The 18,383-nt window shown below is 38.8% G+C and overlaps 1 protein-coding gene across 25 annotated transcripts in view; it reads right to left on the bottom strand.

Moving 5' to 3' along the window:
• EPB41L3 (erythrocyte membrane protein band 4.1 like 3) overlaps window positions 1–18,383 on the bottom strand; it is a 201,346-nt gene that overhangs the window by 34,417 nt on the left and 148,546 nt on the right. For all 25 annotated transcript variants that reach the window (XM_039521897.1, XM_039521898.1, XM_039521903.1 and 22 more), the window contains 6 exons: window positions 16,694–16,798; window positions 14,266–14,308; window positions 9,793–9,868; window positions 6,314–6,532; window positions 5,929–6,016; window positions 2,199–2,351 (listed from right to left, as the gene is read on the bottom strand). In XM_039521897.1, coding sequence (XP_039377831.1) covers window positions 2,199–2,351; window positions 5,929–6,016; window positions 6,314–6,532; window positions 9,793–9,868; window positions 14,266–14,308; window positions 16,694–16,798 — 684 coding nt within the window. The remainder of the gene's footprint in view (window positions 1–2,198; window positions 2,352–5,928; window positions 6,017–6,313; window positions 6,533–9,792; window positions 9,869–14,265; window positions 14,309–16,693; window positions 16,799–18,383) is intronic.

The following is an 18,383-nucleotide window of genomic DNA, read 5'->3' as shown; positions in this document are numbered from 1 at the left end:
AAGCATGTTTTCTAATAATAGAATCATAGGCCTGGAAGGGACCTTGAGAGGTCATCTAGTCCAGTCCCCTGCACTCATGGCAAGACTAAGTATTATCTACACCATTCTCTAATCTGCTCCTAAAAGTCTCCAGTGACAGAGATTCCACAGCCTCCCTAGGCAATTTATTCCAGTGCTGAACTACCCTGACAGTTAGGAAGTTTTTCCTAAAGTACAACCTAAACCATCCTTGCTGCAATGTAAGCCCATTACTTCCTGTCCTACCCTCAGAGGTTAACAAGAACAATTTACCACCCTCCTCCTTGTAACAACCTGTTATGTACTTGAAAATGTTATCATGTCGTCCTCCCCCACCCCAGTCTCTCTTCTCCAGACTATACAAACCCATTTTTTCCCCAATCTTCCCTCATAGGTCATGTTTTCTAGACCTTTAATTATTTTTGTGATACTGCTCTAATTCCCTGGGCCACTGCCCTGTGGCCCCATGTCGTCTTCACCCTTACCTCAGGGCCTTGTCCTGATGGAGTCCCTGCAACCAGCTCAGGGCTCCTTCTCACACTCACTGGCTTCTGGCAGCACTACTTAATCCAAGGTCCTGCAGCTCCCTCAGCCAGCACACACCATGCACACGCCTCCAGTTCTAACAAGGGACTGAACCTCACTGTTGCTCTGCATCTCTTCTTATACTGACCCGCTGGGCCCTGATTGGTTGCTTACCACACAGCCGGTCTAGGCAGTCTGGAGGACCTCTCTACTGGCCTTTCCTGGGATGGAGTGTGGCAGGGCCACAAAGACTCCAGCAGGGGCCTAATGGTCTAGTCCACCCCATCACAACAGCCCAGAATTATGTTTGCTTTTTTTGCAACAGTGTTACACTGCTGACTTATATTTAGCTTGTGATCCACTATGATCCCCAGATACCTTTCCGCAGTACTCCTTCCTAGGCAGTCACTTCTCATTTTGTATGTGTGCAACTGATTGTTCCTTCCTAAGTGGGATACTTTGCATTTGTCCTTATTGAATTTCATCCTATTTACTTCAGACCATTTCTCCAGTTTGTCTAGGTACAGTTTCATATTAATTTTCTCTACCTATATCATTTCATTACCTCGTATGTACATACCTGCACATCTCTACAAATATATACACATACATTCTCCTGATTCCTGTCTTGAAATCCCGGCTTGGGTGATGATGGAATAGTTTGTTAGGACTCCGAATGAGGAGTCAGAGTTTATTGATTAAGATGGCTGCTCTGTGCATTGTAGCACAGAACAGACTTTTAAAGAAAGAGTTTGGGAGATTTAGAAGAAAGAATTATGTGGTTAGTGCCTCTCAACTATTTGTTGCTCTAATGTTTTAACAACTTAACTGCGATGAGAAAACATTTGGATTTTCTGAGAGTAGCCTGAGGTGACAAAGAGTCCTCTGAGACTGATATGGGTTTCAGAGACCACTAGGATTAAGGAGGTATATAGGAAAGGACCTGGAGTTAGTAAATGAGAGTGGGAAGCATTTGTCTAATCTATCTCTATGGGGTTAAATACCTTCAGAAGAAAATGAGAAGGGCAGGTCACTGAAAGGGTTTGTGGTGGATGCTATGCATCCAATCAAACCACCAGAGGGCACTCTTCATACAATAGTTCATAACACCTTCAAGCACTTCAGAAGATGAAGTGCTGTAGATCTGAAACAACTAACATTCTTATGTACCAATATTACTGATTGATAGATATTTTATTCCATTGATTTAGTATTCCAGGTTATCTGTAAAGCTCTGAATGCGTGGCCTATGTGCTCCTCTGACTGGAAAGGATGAACAGACCCCAGTTTAAACCATGTATAATCTCTGACCAGCTACAGTGAGAAGCACCCCATACATAAGTATGTTGATAAAATATTAGTAAATATATTATTCACATTCACAAAATATTTATGACATGGTATATGAGAGTGTTATCTTTAAATGCAACAGGACAAATTCATCCTTCATGTTATTTCATGACCCAGAATATATTTTAGACATATTTTAAATAAGAGATTTGCCTAATCTTTCCTAAGGGGAAAAAAATTCAATACATCTTAAAAATTTAGATGAGTATTGATACAAACTTGTGAACAATACCAAACAAACCAGTCCATGAGGTCACAGGGTACTCTGAATACGTTTCTTTTACTAATATATGTGTCAGACTTACCTCTCCTGGTCGGATTTTGATGTAGAAATTGTTCCTCTTGTATGAAATTTTCAGAACTTTTGGCCAGGCAAATCTATTTATCCTGAGTCTGTCTCGATATATTAAGAGACCACTGGCACAAACCCCTAACATGATTTCAACTCCTTCAGAATCCTGAAAAAGTAAGCAACATACTTTGTTGATTTCTTCTCTCCTTTTCCAAAGTTCCATAATTTTTATATGTCATGTTCTTATTTGAGCTACATATCTGAACTGTGTTAGCAGTGGTGACTCATTAGGTAACCTTAGTTTACTTATTATTCATATCTATACAAACAGCTGTAAGGTGCCATATTTAACAACATCATATACAAAGAGGATGATAGATTTTACTGAATGTTAAAAACTTCTCTGAAAGACTCCAAAAAGGAAAAAAAAGATAGCATAAGAGGTTTCACTACATTGATAATTGCTTTATTAAACAGTATTACCTCTCTAATGCTATAAGCACAACCATAAGACTGGGAGTGACGAGTGACATTTCTTTACTATCCTGTTTACTATATATCCCTCATCATCATGATTGTTTGTCTTATGCAGTTTCACATCTAGTTCTTCTCAAGGTTATTTATTTATGTAGTTGCACCTATGCCAATACTCTTCCTTCCTCATTTCTTTGCCAGCGTAAATGAATTCATAAATAGCAAAAAAAAAAAAAAAAAAAATAAAGGGCAGCATTTAGAATGGAATGGTTCCTTAAAGTCTTTGCTTATGGGGCTTGTGCTGTCACTCATTTTGCCTGAGAAACCAGGCTGCAGTTCACATTTCTCAGGAGTTTAAGGTGTCAAAAGCACCCCTTTAGAAATCTTACACAATAGTCTAAAAAACGACCTTTGCCATTTACTATCACAGATGCATGCACCTAGAGATTTGTCAAGGATTAATTTTTCATTATATATGTTTCATCTAACTTATTAAGTACCATTGGAAACAAAAAGGTTATCACTTTAGGCTTGGAGGCTTTTTTAAAAACTATTTTAAAACAATTTTAAGTTAACAGCAATCTGACAACAGAACTTACAAAACTTTCACACGATAACAGTCATGAAATGAGTGAATTGGTTTCCTTTAGTCTCCTAGCAAATCATCTTTTAAAGATATACTGAAAATCTGGCTGCATTTTAAGGTGAACCAAAAGACAAGAGGCATATTTAATTTAGATGTAAAGGACACGCACAATTTGAAAATCCTACTGCAATTCAAAAATTGCTCATGCTAAACTTTCTTAAGGTGAGATATACAGCAAAGAACTAGACAGTGTATAAAATGTACTTCACCATGAATGAGAGATCAATAAGAGATAGAGCAATAATGTGTGTGGGGCCCTCAAAGGGGAATGACGTCTAAATAAAACTAGATTTCAGTGTTGGAATGTACTATCCAAAAATCAAATTTAGTGTCTGCAGTGTATTTCAATTTTTCATTTTTCTAAGAACAAAGAAGTGTTTAAACATACTGAGCCAGATTTTCAAAAATAAAGGCTTCAGGCCCATAAGCAAAATGCACACACAATGTCCCAGATGCAAGGAACTATTTCATCTTACCTGTTTAAGAAAAGATTTCTCCCCTGAACTTTAACCTTTGTACCAGTTATACCTGCATTCAGGCCCAGATCCTGCCACCTCCATTCCCCAAGCAGTCCAGCTGATTTAAATGGGAGCACTTGAGGAAGCAGGTTTACTCACATTGAGTAATGAGTGGCAGACTCTGGTTCTTAGTATAGGGGTGAAGAGACTACCAAAGGCAGCTCTAACGAGCAGCAAGGTCGTAGCCACATTGGAGAATACATTACACATACTTGTACAGTTTTGCATATGTATGCGACTTACATAATTAACATCAAAATATTAATTCCCATTTATAAACACAACTGTCAGTCCAGTTTTCAAGGAGAGTGCTTAATCAAGGAACAGAATAATTAACTTAGTGACTGTTTGCAGCCTTCAGCACATTGATGCAGCTTTTATTATGATATCTTCTCTAGACAGTAAGCAGCTTTGATATAAATACACATCAATTTTACTGAAAGTTTTGCCCTGATCCTTTTTGTTTTTCATTCTCTGTCAGATAAAACTGGGTAACAAGGTCTTTGTTGCACAGAATAGGTTACTTCAATAGTCTTGCATCCGACGAAGTGGGTATTCACCCACGAAAGCTCATGCTGCAAAACGTCTGTTAGTCTATAAGGTGCCACTGGATTCTTTGCTGCTTTTACAGATCCAGACTAACACGGCTACCCCTCTGATATTCAATAGTTGCACTCTTCTAGTTACTAGCATTTCTCCAGCATTACATAATTTTTTTGAGAGAATAACTAGGCCCTATTGCAAAGTAACTAACTTTTGGTATCAAAGACCAAAACAGATTTTGCATAAGAACTCACAAATGTTCTTTTCTGCTCTCCCTCTGAGTGATGGAGGATGTTAAAATGCTACAAAGAAAGGAGTGACATTTCCTATTCCAGTTCTAGCTTTGCTCCAAATGTGCCTCAAGATCTTGAGCATACATGCAAGAGACAAGAAAAGCAACAGCATACCTATTGGGAGAACGCTGTCCATTGAGCCATAGACAGCGTTTTCATTTTCAGTGTAGACAATTAATAGACTACAAAGGAGTACCTTGAAGTCTGTAATACACACACACAGTTCCTACAAAATGCCTCATGCACATGGATGAAGGCCCTTTCAAGATCCAAGTAGCATATTTATCTCAGCTGTTGAAAGGTTCTGATGCAGAATGGAAATGGCTCTACAGTAATTTGACCCTTCACAAAAAGTTTGGTGCTCTTCCAAAGCTCTGGTCTTCTGTCCAGCATCAATTTGCCAAGGACATTTACTGACTTCACTCTACAGTTGCTGGAATCTATGAATCTTTTTCTGAATAGTGAAGCAGAAAAATTTAAAAAACAACCCCCTCCACAAGACTACGAAATGACTGGAGATCTCTGATCAACCACATTGAGTGAGTACCTCTTGATCTGTGAATGTACCTAAGTTAGCTGATGATTTTAGAGACAGTTTCATCATGGCAGATTGATTCCAAGAGAGTTCCTATTCATTGGGCTAACTGAAACAAATACACTTCTTTCAATGAGAGCTAACCGTCAGTCCCTTTATTACTACCAATCTGATTAAGTTCCAATATGGTTAACAAAGTGCTTCAAAGTACTTTTGCAGTGTTAGAAGTGGTCTGCTTGTCTAGATAAAACACCATAATTGACTTTATTAAATTGGAAAATTCAGCTGAATGAAATAATCTATCATTGTCTGGATGTCTTCTGATAAAAATGCATGCATATTTTTCAAACAAATCCAGTCAATAGCTTTGAGGCTCATTACATTAACTGTTTCTCAGATCACAGCTTTCAAAAAAGATTTGTTTGTTTAATCAGCTAGACAGACTTTTTGAACCATGAGTACCAACAGTTGATGGAACTGGAGTCAACTAGTTAAATTCTGCAAAAACTACAAAATGTAGCTGCGTTTACATCATTACACACTAATCACTTTGGGCCTATTTCTGTCACTTTTGCTCACCTTGTAGTTACTTAATCTACAAGCTTTTCCACTGAAATCAGAAAGAAAAATTAAATCAACAGGACCTTGTGAAATAAATTACTAGTCAAGCTGAGAAGGGGTATAGAAATGGGCCCCATAATATGAAACAAAGAGTTTTTAATCATAGTCCAGACCTTGGCATGATGTAGATCCACTCCATACATGGATAGTTTTTTGGCATTCTCCAAGAAATGCATCTCAGCCTCTGCAGGTGTCATTCCCCTGAAGAAAAACAGTCATTACTAGTATCAGTTTTGAGCAAGCATAGTATGGAATAAACTTCAGTACATGGGAAACACATTGTCAGAATTTAGCTAGAAGCCATCACACACTTTGCATTGTTATCTTCCATGCTAAAGAACATTTTTTTGCTAGCAAAACAGTCTCACTCCTCCAAAAGACCTGTGCAGAACTGTTAGTTCCCTCAAAATAACATTTTGCAGCAGATTCTAATATTTCACATGGAGGATGCTCAAGCTCCAAAGTTGAGTGGAAGTTGAGTGGAGGTCCACTGCTCACCTGTGGCTCTTGTGCAGCTCGATTACTTTGTCTTCCAGTTCTTTAGTATGATTTGGTGCAAACCGGAATTCACTGACATAATCACTTCCATATTCATCAGGATCATAATCTCCAAGTTCCGACTGAACGGTATAGGACCCCAAAAGAGCAAGAGTAACAAAAGAACAAGGCAGCCGTCCAGACACTATGTCATCTCTCAGCTGCAAGCAGAGGTAGTACCTACAAAAAATAAGAGCAAGAGTTTATAGGAGTTCTTCCAGCACTTTTAGAGAAGCGATGTGGTTCAGTCAGTAGTAAGAATTTCTGGGGTCTTTTCCTGACTCTACCACTGACAGTCCTTGAGCAAAACACCCAATTTATGCCCAAGTTCCTCCACGTGTAAAACTGGGATAAATGCTTGCCTATGTAACAAATGAGTGCTAACTCTTAAATAACTAATCTTCGTAAAGCACTTCGAGATTCATTGATGAAGTAGGCTACTCTCTGAGTTTTATAACTATACTATAAGTCAGCAGTTCTCAAAGTTTTTCTTTCTGAGGCCCCCTAATACGCTATAAAAACTCCCTGGCCCAGCTGTGCTGCAACAATTGTTTTTCTGCATATAAAGACCTGGGCTGGTGTTAGGAGATCACAAGGAGGGCAATTGCCTGGGGCCCCAAACCACAGGAGGCATCGCAAAGCTAAGTTGCTCAGGCTTCGGTCTGTGGCCCCAGGCTGCAGTCCCACGTGGCAGGGCTTTGGCTTTCTGCCCAGGACCCTAGAGAGTCTAATGCCAGCCAGGCTTGGTGGACCCCCTGGAACCTGCTCATGGCCCCACAGGGTTGAGAACCTCTGGTATAAATTACAGAGAAAATTCCCCATTAGATATTAACTATACTAAGGTATCTACTGTCATTCAGATATCCTGAGCAATTCATCTTATTTGATTTATAATTTTCTCTAATAAGCACTTTAGAAATATCAGTTAACTGATTAGCTAAAAAGCAAAAACAACAAATTACTATTTCCCATAAGGGCAACTATGCTGCTAAAAATGATCCCATTAATAATGCAATGTGAGGGCCAGATAGAAGAAACTGAAAATAGTTTCAGAGGAACTAGAAAGGAAGTGGGGTTTAGTGGCTAAGGCACAGGACTAGGAGAAAATCATGACCCTACTACAGATTTACAGTGAGACCTTGGGCAAATTGCTTAATCCCTGCATCTGAATCCCCATATGTATAATGAGGATCATAAGTCTTCCTTTCTCCCACCCTTTGCCTGTATTGCCTAGTTAGATTGTAAATTCTGAACCAGTGCCTGCCTCTCATATATTTCCATGCAGTGCCTACCATGATGGGGCCCCAATCTCATCTGGGGCTGCTAGATGCTAACATCAAGCAGCAAGTGATTGAAGGCTCAAATAACAAGAGTGAGCAGGGTCCTAGAGCACGGACTCCAACCCGAGCCCAGAAGTCCACACAGCAGCGAAATGACCCTGCAGCCCTGTGAGCCCGAGTTGGCTGGCATGGGCCAGCTGCAGGTTTTCTTTGCTGTGTAGACATACTCAGAGAAACTCTAGAAGGCACTGGAGGAATAGGCCATGCTGACTCTAATCTTCCTCTGCAGTCCCCTCTTCCTCCTGGGGAAAGAGGGAAGATGCTGTTGCCAACTACTGGCAATTTATTACCACTGACCCGATTTTATCCTTTTACAGCCAATCTCACTATGAAGGAAAAAACCTCAAGCCCTAGCCATTTTCAGTCCTGCCTAGTGGAAAAAAGCCCTCTCTCACTAGCCACCTTTTGGGGAAGAGCAGCCAATCAGGGCTGCTACAGGAGGCAGGTGGGCAATGCTTTCTTCTCCCCCTCACCCCCCCAGGAGCAGAGAGGAAACAGGCAATACCATTTGCACAAGGGGGCCAGGGAGGCGGGAGCAGAGAGACCCCAGCTGCTCATTGTGGGATTGATCCTTTCTCCTCCAACCCCCTCCTGTGAAAAGTAATTGGTTCTTCCCACCTCTACTCCTCTCTAATGCTGCTGCACCAGGGCTAGCAATGGGGAGAACCTCCTCCACAGTTACAGGAGGAGCAGCTTTGGAGCAAAGGAGGGTCAGAGTGAAGAACTGTATGGGCGGAGTTGATGTGGGTCTGGAGCAAATGTGACGGAAGGGTGGGGGAGCAGAATTAATTGCTGTAGAGATGAGGTGGCTAAAATCGCATTTCTCCATCATGATGAGGATGATGTGGGGGAGTTAAAGTCAGAAAATAGCTCAAACTTTAAAGAAATGAATGATTTTGGGGCCAATCTCATGATTTTTTGGGGTCTGACTCATGATTTTGGTGGTTGGCAACAGTGGGGTGAAAAAAAGGGTAGGCTGAATTGGACAAAAGAAAAGTATAAATTGCAAGTGAACAATCTGGTTAAAAACAAAAAGACGATAGAGGGGAAACTAAGAAGTAGAAGATAGAGGGGGAGAAACAGAATGGGAGAAAAGTTTGTGCAAATAATGGTTTACAGGGGAGCCACAGTTTTATATTTTGTTTGAGGCCCCATAATTCCCTGCAGCTCTGGGCCTTTCTACTTGTGTAAGTGAACATTGCAGCCTGGTGTCTTTTCCAAATCTCACAACAGCCCAGACTGCATGAGACTGGGATGCAGAATGCGTTAGACTGCACTGCATGACTGGGTCAAAAAGTCAGCAGAAGGGTGCTGCACCACAGGGACAGCCAGCCAGGGTCACTTAGCCCCCAAAAGGTCCTTCACGGTGAGAAGGGACTACCAGAAATTAGATTAGGCTAGGCTCTAGTTCGGGACTTGGTTTTGAGGGTGAACCAAGGATAGGATTTAGATTCAAAGGCATCCTGAGCTGTTCTTGTGAAATTTTGGCACCTCAAATGGCAGAAGTCTCATGAGACCAATTGATGTGAATTCCTGCTACTTTGGGCTGTATCCAAAAATAAAGCTGGGAATTAACCCACTTCTGGGTTTGGATCAACCCTGAACCAAAACCATGGGAACAGGCTTAGAGCTGGGGATTTAAATTTGAAAACACATAATTGAGGGAGAGAGGTAAGTAATGTTTACTTTTGAAATTCTGGTTCATGTTCATGTCCAGTTTGATGATTATAGTTGTATTTGTGTCACACAGTGTCTAGCGGACCCAACAAAACAATAATAGGCAAGCCTAGGTACTGTAATGTTTGTGAACTCTGAAGCTAGAATTAATTCTTCTCATTAGAAATACGTATTGAGAAAGCCTGATTTTGGTATCAGTTTATCAAACGTGAAAGTCTTCTAGTTTGGAAGTCAAAACAATGAATAAAACCCCCAACTATTAACCTTTTCTCTACTAATAGAACATCAATTATTTCCCATTAGCTCATAATTAGAAGGCGGCTGATAGTAAAACAAAAACATTCATGCTTCCAGACAGAATGTCACTGTTGTCAAAAATGTGTTTAAAAGCACTTTTGGAAAGGTATTTATCCTTTCAAATACCTGGTAATATCTTCAGACAGCTGGGAAGGATCTGGAGGGTAGAATTTCACATTAAAGGAGAACTGCCAAGCACCACCTGAAAAAAACCCACAGGTTCATTGAAATTGCCTACACAAGTACAAATGAAGATGTTCACACTGTTAGGTTACTAGCAATCTAAAAGATAAATTAGGAAATATTCCAGTCAAATATTCAGTAATGACAGGTTTTATAGTCTTCTTCTTGTATACAATATTTAAAATACCTTCCTACTTCTCACAGTTACAGTTCGAGGCCTACAGTTCTTTTCTTGCATAGTGAACAGTAATTTATTTCTAATGCCCTGAAAATTGAGCAAGAGTCTGTTTACTGAGATTAGATATATTAAAAAGTAGCCTATAGAAATAAAATAAAAAGAAAACAAAACATGGAGATAAGCATTGGAAACACCACAGGCTAAAAATGAAAATGGGCTTTAAATATGTGACCACAATTATGTGCAAAATAGGTAATTCTATTAGTCTATAACCCCCCACTCAGCAGTGTCTGAATGCTGTTTTAGCGCACACACTGTCTCTTTAGCTGGCATAAATTATCATACAGATAAAATTGCAAGGACAAATTTAGAAGCCATTAATGAAAAAAATGGACCCAAATTTTTAACACTAGGTAAATATTACTAATATAGTACTTTAGATAACTCATGTCACAGGCAATAACTTTACACATCTTATGAGACATTTTTAATAGGACCCTACTTTTCAATACTATAGATAAAAAAAAATACCAAGAACATTCCAAAAAACTAGGGAAAATTTAAGGGGATAAGGATTCCTAGAAGATAAAACTGATGTCTCATGTTTAATAAATGGCACTGATAAAAAAGCCAAATGCTTGGCTAACTAGCAAGCAAAAAAACAAAACAAAACAAAAAACCACACACACACAAGCCCCCTCCCCCACCCCCACACACCTCTGGTGGAGCCTATCAGCAACCAAGATTCTGTTGAATTAATTACATAGCTCTTCACCTATATTACTACTACACCTATATTACTACTACAGAGACCCTATATTACTTGATCACCCCACTGCACACAACCAATACCTGAGGTGACATTACTGCGGGAATTGAGAAATGGACATCAAGAGAACCTGATGCTTTAAAATATGATAACCTATTAAAATACAGCACTGAACTGAAAAATACACTTTAAAAAAAATGTCCAACACACTTGTTGTATAATGAGGGCTACAGATTCTTTGTGGGCACTATGTGAAATAGGACTCCTCTTTATAAACTCTACAGTGTATCCTTTCATTCTAACACAACTAACAGGTATTTTGCATTGTCTAAATTGTGATGAATGTATGTTTTGAAGGTGTGTCAACTTCTACTACTGGATTTTATGCTGGATAGAAGAAAGGAAGTGTTAATGTTGACTATATTGCACATGCTACTTTTAAATTGCCTTAAAATTCCATATAGTTTTCTTGATCATGTATTTGGGACTGTTTGTTTAGGGCCTACTATGAGATCTGTGTGGTTCATTCCTTGCCTCATGCAGAAGGCCCTGTTGATTTCAGGTCCTTCAGCTCTTCAGCTGTACAGATCTCATTGCAGAATCAGGGCCTTAATTTGCTGAATCTATTCGAGAACATAGATTGCATATGCTAAAAGAGGTTGAAATTTAATACAGAGGAAGATAGCCCCAAATCCTCTGTGAAATTTTTGGATACACACCCTCGTTTGAGAAAGAAGGGAGAGAGAAGATGCCCCTGACAAACAAGATATAAATTAAATCCATATTGTGTGCCTCAGGAGTATGATTCTGTAAGAAAAAAAAGTATAACAGGCCTGATTCTCCTCTTGCTTATGCTGGTTTCAATCAAGAATAACTCTATTGAAGTCAATGGTTTTCAACTGGTGTGAGGAGAATCAGACCCAGAAACTCTATAAACAGTGTTGGGCAAATTCTTTTCTCAAATACTGGCTTGGATTTCCTCCTGCCTGCAGTGGAACCAAGCACTCCTGAAAGCAGACATTTGTCCTATATTCTCATCAGTATTCAATACGATTGTGGTTTTAATCATTCATGAAATAGATAACTTGTAAGATAGTTTTACTATTCCAAAGTTCTTAACAGAATTATCTGAACCAAACAAATTAACACCATCATCTATGACAACTTTAACTGTTCCCAGTGTCAACTGTAGGACTAGCCTTTTCTGCCCTGGTTAGTCTCTTGCTGTCACAATCTTTCATTGTCTAGCTCTTAGCTAAGACACACGTTAAATACATTGCAATCAACTATATATATGTTTGGCCTGCTGCACTCAACAATCTACATACTATGTATTGTTATCAAAGTACTTTTTTTTTTTCGTGATAACTTTTCAGTATCCTATTAACAATTACACAATGGAACACAGATTTCAATTATTTTTCATTGCACTTCATTTTTAGATAGTATATATAATATCTAGGATAATTTGGAAAAGGTGAAGTTAGAATATTTTTCATAATGATTAAGGGAAATTTTCCACACTAAGTTTAAATTAATCCTTTGAATCTTGAAATGGTAACCTAGTATTTTAGGGCCTGATCCTAGAAACACAAACTACCAGATGTAATTCCTTGTAAATGCTAGGCTGCTGAAAGTGATTATTTATAAGGTGTGTGGAGGAGAATACTGAAGTTTTCTTGCCAAAATAAAATCACATTTATAAACATTACAACAGGTTTCCAAAGAGCTATTGGAGGAAAAGAAAGGTAGGTCACATTTTGAGCCTAGGAGCCTTGACACAGGGTCCCTTCAAAACATTTTTGGATTACTAACACAGCATACAGCTAAATTTAACAACTGAGCCTTTTAAAATATTCACATGAAGCAGAAAATTGATTCTCCTTGTGAAGCAGTAAGTCACCTTAGGAACAAAGTTCAAATTATTGGAGAAATGCAGGAATGAGACAAAGATGTTTTGGGTAGAGGGATATCTGTACTAACACAGTTACGTGTTTTGGTATGTGAGGCCAGCAGTGTTTCCAGATGTGACCCAAATGACAGTAATTCAAAGATATAAATTGTTGTCTTGTGACCCAGGCCCCAAAGATTATATTGCTTAATGCTGAGTTTAGACTTTTCCCTCTCTGTAAATGTCAAGTTGTTTTTAGCAATGAGACATTTATATTTCATGATCCTGACCAACTGATTGATTTTGTTGGAGGGTAAAAAAAAGATGAAGAAAAACATCCAACAATTCTTCTTCTACAGACTCAGAAACAGACCTGAATAAATAATATGAAACTTAACATTTGAGATGGGGCTTAATGATAAAAGTGATGTTTTCTCTTGAAGAGGGAGTGCAATATTCACGGAGACTTCTCCAACTAGCTGCTCCCCTCTATTCCTTCCCCATTCAGTACCAGTCTTTGAGGTTGGAGCTCAGGCCTGCAAGTGATTGGTAGGTTTGCACCCCACTGGTCATTCTAACTGGTAACTCAGGCCCAGGGGGTGAGGGCATTTAAAGAACCACATGTGTGGGTGAGGAATATTCCTGCTCTACAGGCTGCCAGCCAGAGAGCTTCGCTTGCAGTGATCCACCCCTACACACTACATTGGACAGGAATCTCCCACTGAGGCAATATGTTATTATGGCGCAGTTAAGTGGAGTTCAATTGTCTTTGTCCTCCACTCTTTCTGGGTCTCTGTGCCTTACAGCAGGTTAGATAGATTGTCACATTTGGGGTCAGGTCATCCTCCACTTCCCTGCTTGGTCCAGCAGAGTCCTGATATAATTATAAACATGTGTTTTGGTGAAGGCAGATGACATAGGTGGATGGGTAGTAATTTTTTGGATCTTTTAAGGGGGATATTATTTTTAATGTCCGAAAGGCACCCAGAGCACTGGGCAAGATAATAGCAGGTATATAGTGTGGGGCACTTCTAGTGAAGAGTTTAATTTCTCTCAGAAGGAGATGGCCATGGGGTGACACACAGCTTGGAGTGAGTTTGAATCTTTTTTGGGTAACCATTAGTTTGCTTGGTGGATTTATTTGTTGGGCAATAAATTAATAGTTAAGTACCAGGTTAACTTGGTTCATAAATGAAGTTGCATCTGGAGGCCTTAAACCATATGTGTTGTGTCAGTGTGCTTAGTAGGGTCCTACCTGGATGATGATCTCTCAGTAGTTACTGCTGCTTTATATAAAGTCACTTATATTGGCAATACGTTCTCTCAAGCTGGGAAAGTGTGTTAACATGAAACTCTTTTGTATGAGTATGTAGGACTTTTCTCACACCATTATTACATGCAAACAACGTGGAATACCAGGGAAAGCTGCATTTCCAATTTTATACACAGAAATGTAAAGTTATTTTTCAATAAATGTTTTAATTTTGTTCAAAAGTATTTCATATTATCAACACTGCTCTCCATATTAAAACATTTCCCAGATTGCCTCACACAGACACATGATTGATTACAACTTACTTCGGATCTGCTTTTTGATTTCCTTTGCAGGGTCCAACCAGTTCTGAAAAGAAATTTTTTTTAATTTAACTAAAAATACAGTGAAAATTATTTTTAAACATTGATATTAACAGCACTGAAATGAGACAAAGTAACGTTAAATGTGTTCAGTGGCCTTTTAAAAACTCAGCATCAAATGCCACATTTGTTGGCTAAATTAACTTCTTGCTCCATCTCTTTCCTTTGGAATACTGTAGCTACAGCAATTATTTTATGCTAATACATTTCCTTGATTCCTTGAAGGGTTTTGTTGTTATAAGAACTTCTTAGATCACAGGAACCTGCAGACTAGGTTAGAACACAGGCACCCTCTAATAGCATGTCCACTGACCTTTCATTAGCACACCAGGAGGCTCTTGTTTGCTTAAACCTTGAAAGGCTGGAGGGACTGAAGAGTCTGGCCCTGCTTAGGTACATAAAGAGGAGGAAGAGGACATGAGCCTCTCCTTTATTTGTGCTTCAGTGCAGGAATCAGGCTTTAATCCATTGAGGAGTTCAGACATTGTCCCTTGCTAGGATTTCTTCCAGTGCTAGCTATCCAAAAGGGTGAGATGTTCTGTGCAGTGCCATCATCCACACTGACCAGCAGAGCTAGTCAGGTGTATGAGAGAACTGTACAATACAGCAGTTGAAAGGATGGGGAACAGCCACTGCAGTGCATGCTCTCTGGCAGTCAAGGCGGAATTGTGGCTGCATCACAACTCTGCTTGGGATATCTTACTGCAGCATAGTATCACTAACCATTTCAGCAGGCGGCATGGTTTAAAATCCACAGTCTAGTCTGCTTTGTACCTGTTTTTCTCTCTCAGATATTGGGAGGTTATGTCCCTGAACTTCAGCATTGTCTTATCCAATGCAAATTAATATTTAATATGTATATCATTCATAACAAAAGCAGTTTGTTAACCCCCTAGGAAAAATTCCACTTTCTCCAAGGAAAGGTAAACAAATATAGCAAAAACCCAAATCAAACAAACCTCAGAACAACCCTTGCACCTTACCCCGCCTTTCCTTAATCAGCTGGCAGCTGCTCAGAATCAATTAGTCTGTACTCCAAAGTATGAGGCTACAAGAGTATAATATGCCACCACAATTAAGATTGCCTCAGGGTTTCTTTTTAAAGCCTTGTTTTCAGATATTTGTAACTCAGGTAACTCAGATGGAAAAATTTGATGTGGATTCTTATAAAGCATAAAGATCTTCAGCCTGGAAGATGTTTTTCCTGTGTTGGGGTGGAGTGGGGGGGAGCGAGAATAGGGGGTGGTGGAAGGATGAACAAGCTGTTTTTACATTGTAAAATTTAAAAATATACGTAGAAATTAAAAATAAACTATTGCTCTGACACTATCATGTACATGTGTTTTAAATTAATTATTGACTTATTCTAGACACTTTTGTAAAGTAACTTGAGATCTATAAATATTGATCATCATTATTATTAGTAATCTGACAGGATTTCTAAATACACACTTATTTTGGCCCCACTTCAGGAAAGCATGACTGTTCAGGAAATAAGTTAAGCACATGCTTACCTTGAGCTTTAACTTTAAGTTAAGTACGCGCTTAAGTGCTTTCTTGAATCAGGATGGAACTAAGCACCTGCTCAATTGCTTTTTGCATTAGTGCCAAAATCCTCATTTTAAAAAATCCATAAATATAGAAAGCAAGGGTTCTCACTAAGAGAGAAAACCACCACATACTTATATGAAAACCTGTTAGAGGACTCTTTTATAATATACATTTTAACCAAGACATATCAAAAGGGAGTTAACAAAATACTTTAAAAAATATTTAGAGGGTCCTTTGATGCTCCTTATCTCGTCCTAACATGTGTACAATGTATATGTTGCATGGATCTTAGATAATTGTATCCCAGTACTAATTGAGCAATAATGCTCAGGTAAAGATAACATGAGTCTTGAAAGAGAATTAGCAGCAATAGTGAATTAACTTCTGCCTGTTTGTGTCACAACCTTAACATTAAATAAACTGTTTTTAGAATTAAATATATTTATGAATGTAAATCTGACTTTCAAGGCAGTATTGGAACAAACCATACTAGAAAGGGAAAAGCTACATGATTCACTTCTCTTACATCATAAATAACCAAGGCAAAAGGAAGACAGGAGAACATTGTTCCTGTTCTTGGGAGGCACAAACAATTAAAAAGGAGATGGCATTAAATAAAGACGCATCCTTTGGGAGGTAAAACTAAAACATCAGTTCTGGATTATAGGTAACTGATCACCGGGAAAAAAAAATCTGATGGCCACATATCTTATCCCATGCAAACTCAAGATCAATGCCAGTTAGCAAGATTCCAGTTCTGTTGATTTTCATTCTACTTCCTTTTAATTCAAGAAAACCCTGGCTGATGTGTCTTTTTTACCTTTTGGTTTTCCATGTCTCTGTATGTTAGCCCAAAGTAGTCCTTTTCCAAAAGATTTAGATGTTCACATACTTTGTCAAACAATATTTGACCTCTGGAACGTTTCTATGGATAACAAAAGAACATTTTCATCAATTTTAAGGTACAGCAACATTTAAAATAAACCCTCTTTGGTATAATCAAGTTATGAAGCCAATATTGATTTACCTTAACCTACAAACCTTTCAAAACCATTGATTTGGAACTGTACAAAATCTGTTGAACTGGGCTAATTTGCCTCCTATAAAAATTCTGGTCTCGATGTGGAGTTAAAAATAAATCAATAGATGTAACATTCAAGGGGTAGCTTAGAAGCTTTCCTCTATCTCACAAATACTGGCACTTAATATATTCTGAGCTTATACTGCACTAGAACTATAGCCTTCTCTATACGCAACAGTAGTAACAAGAGGGCCCAAAATACTCCCTTAAGCAGGTTTGAAACCTGTGGATGATGGAGCAAAGGCATGTGTGTGGATTGGCTCCATGAAGTCCTTCTTTTATGTTTACATACAGGGGCGGGCTGATCCAGCACCCACAGAAGTCAACGGAAAACTCCCATTACCATCACCGGAGCTGGACTGAGTTAGGAAAGTGAAAGCGCAGGATTCTCCAGAATCCCACTGACATTTCTCAGCCCAGACCTCCTCTATGAGAGGATAGCTAGTTTTTGATGCTCATTTAGAACCTGGCTATCTGCTGAGATTGTACCAGTTGTGGTGATGGTTTTGTTATATGGGTATATGCCCCTTATGAAGTACATTGAGTCCAAGAGAGCCATGAGTTTATAGCAACTTTCAAATGCTGTAATTCTGAGCCAGATAAAACTGGTGACCTGGAGGCGAACAGTTTCTATTAATGAACAAACAGCTGAAGTAAAACTGTTACAATAGTGAGTGATATTACAGTTCAACAGCCAACACTACTAGGAGCATGAAACCTAAATCAATCAATTCTAAGGTTGATCAATGCATATTTTATTTACTAATGGGTATTTAAGCTGTATTATGCTGCGTGAGAGCCAGATTCTCTGAGGCACTAAAGTGTCTCCTGTAAACTGTTGAGCACCTGCACTTCCCATTGAGACTAATGGGAGTGATAAATATTCCACACATAGCAGGAGACACTCAGCAAATTTTGGGCTAGATCTTAAGAACTCAAATTATTTCCTACTCTAAGCATAAGGTTTGCAAGGCAAAAGACCCCTTTTTGTGATCTGCCTGTGTGGCAATGCACACTCGTTAGTTATGCCTTGTTATGTTATTTAGTCATATCTAAAGTTCATACTACACAGAATTCAAGCAGCATTCTGACCATCATTGCATCATGTGTTACACATCCCTCAAAGCTAGACCCTTTGCAGAATCTTCTTATATTAAGCATGAATACTTCTGTTTCTTTTATTTTGTGTGTATATATACGCACACACAATTTTTTAGTTTAACATAGATAGAAGCGGAACAGTTTCATTATTAGTAAAATTCAACATGTATATAAGCAGAATAGTAATACTCTAGTACTTGTTGACTTTTTTCATTAAAATAATGAACATGACTAAAGAGCACTGTAGATATTATTTCAGTCTACTTCGTATGACAGTAAATTGTGTTTTGAGTAACATGGAGTAAATTCATTACAACCTGTCACTCCA

The sequence above is a fragment of the Mauremys reevesii genome, linkage group 2 (genome assembly GCF_016161935.1).
Source record: "Mauremys reevesii isolate NIE-2019 linkage group 2, ASM1616193v1, whole genome shotgun sequence".
Classification (NCBI taxonomy): domain Eukaryota; kingdom Metazoa; phylum Chordata; order Testudines; family Geoemydidae; genus Mauremys; species Mauremys reevesii.
Note: the sequence above shows the minus strand (reverse complement) of the source record. Positions and strands in the feature narration are given on the sequence as shown.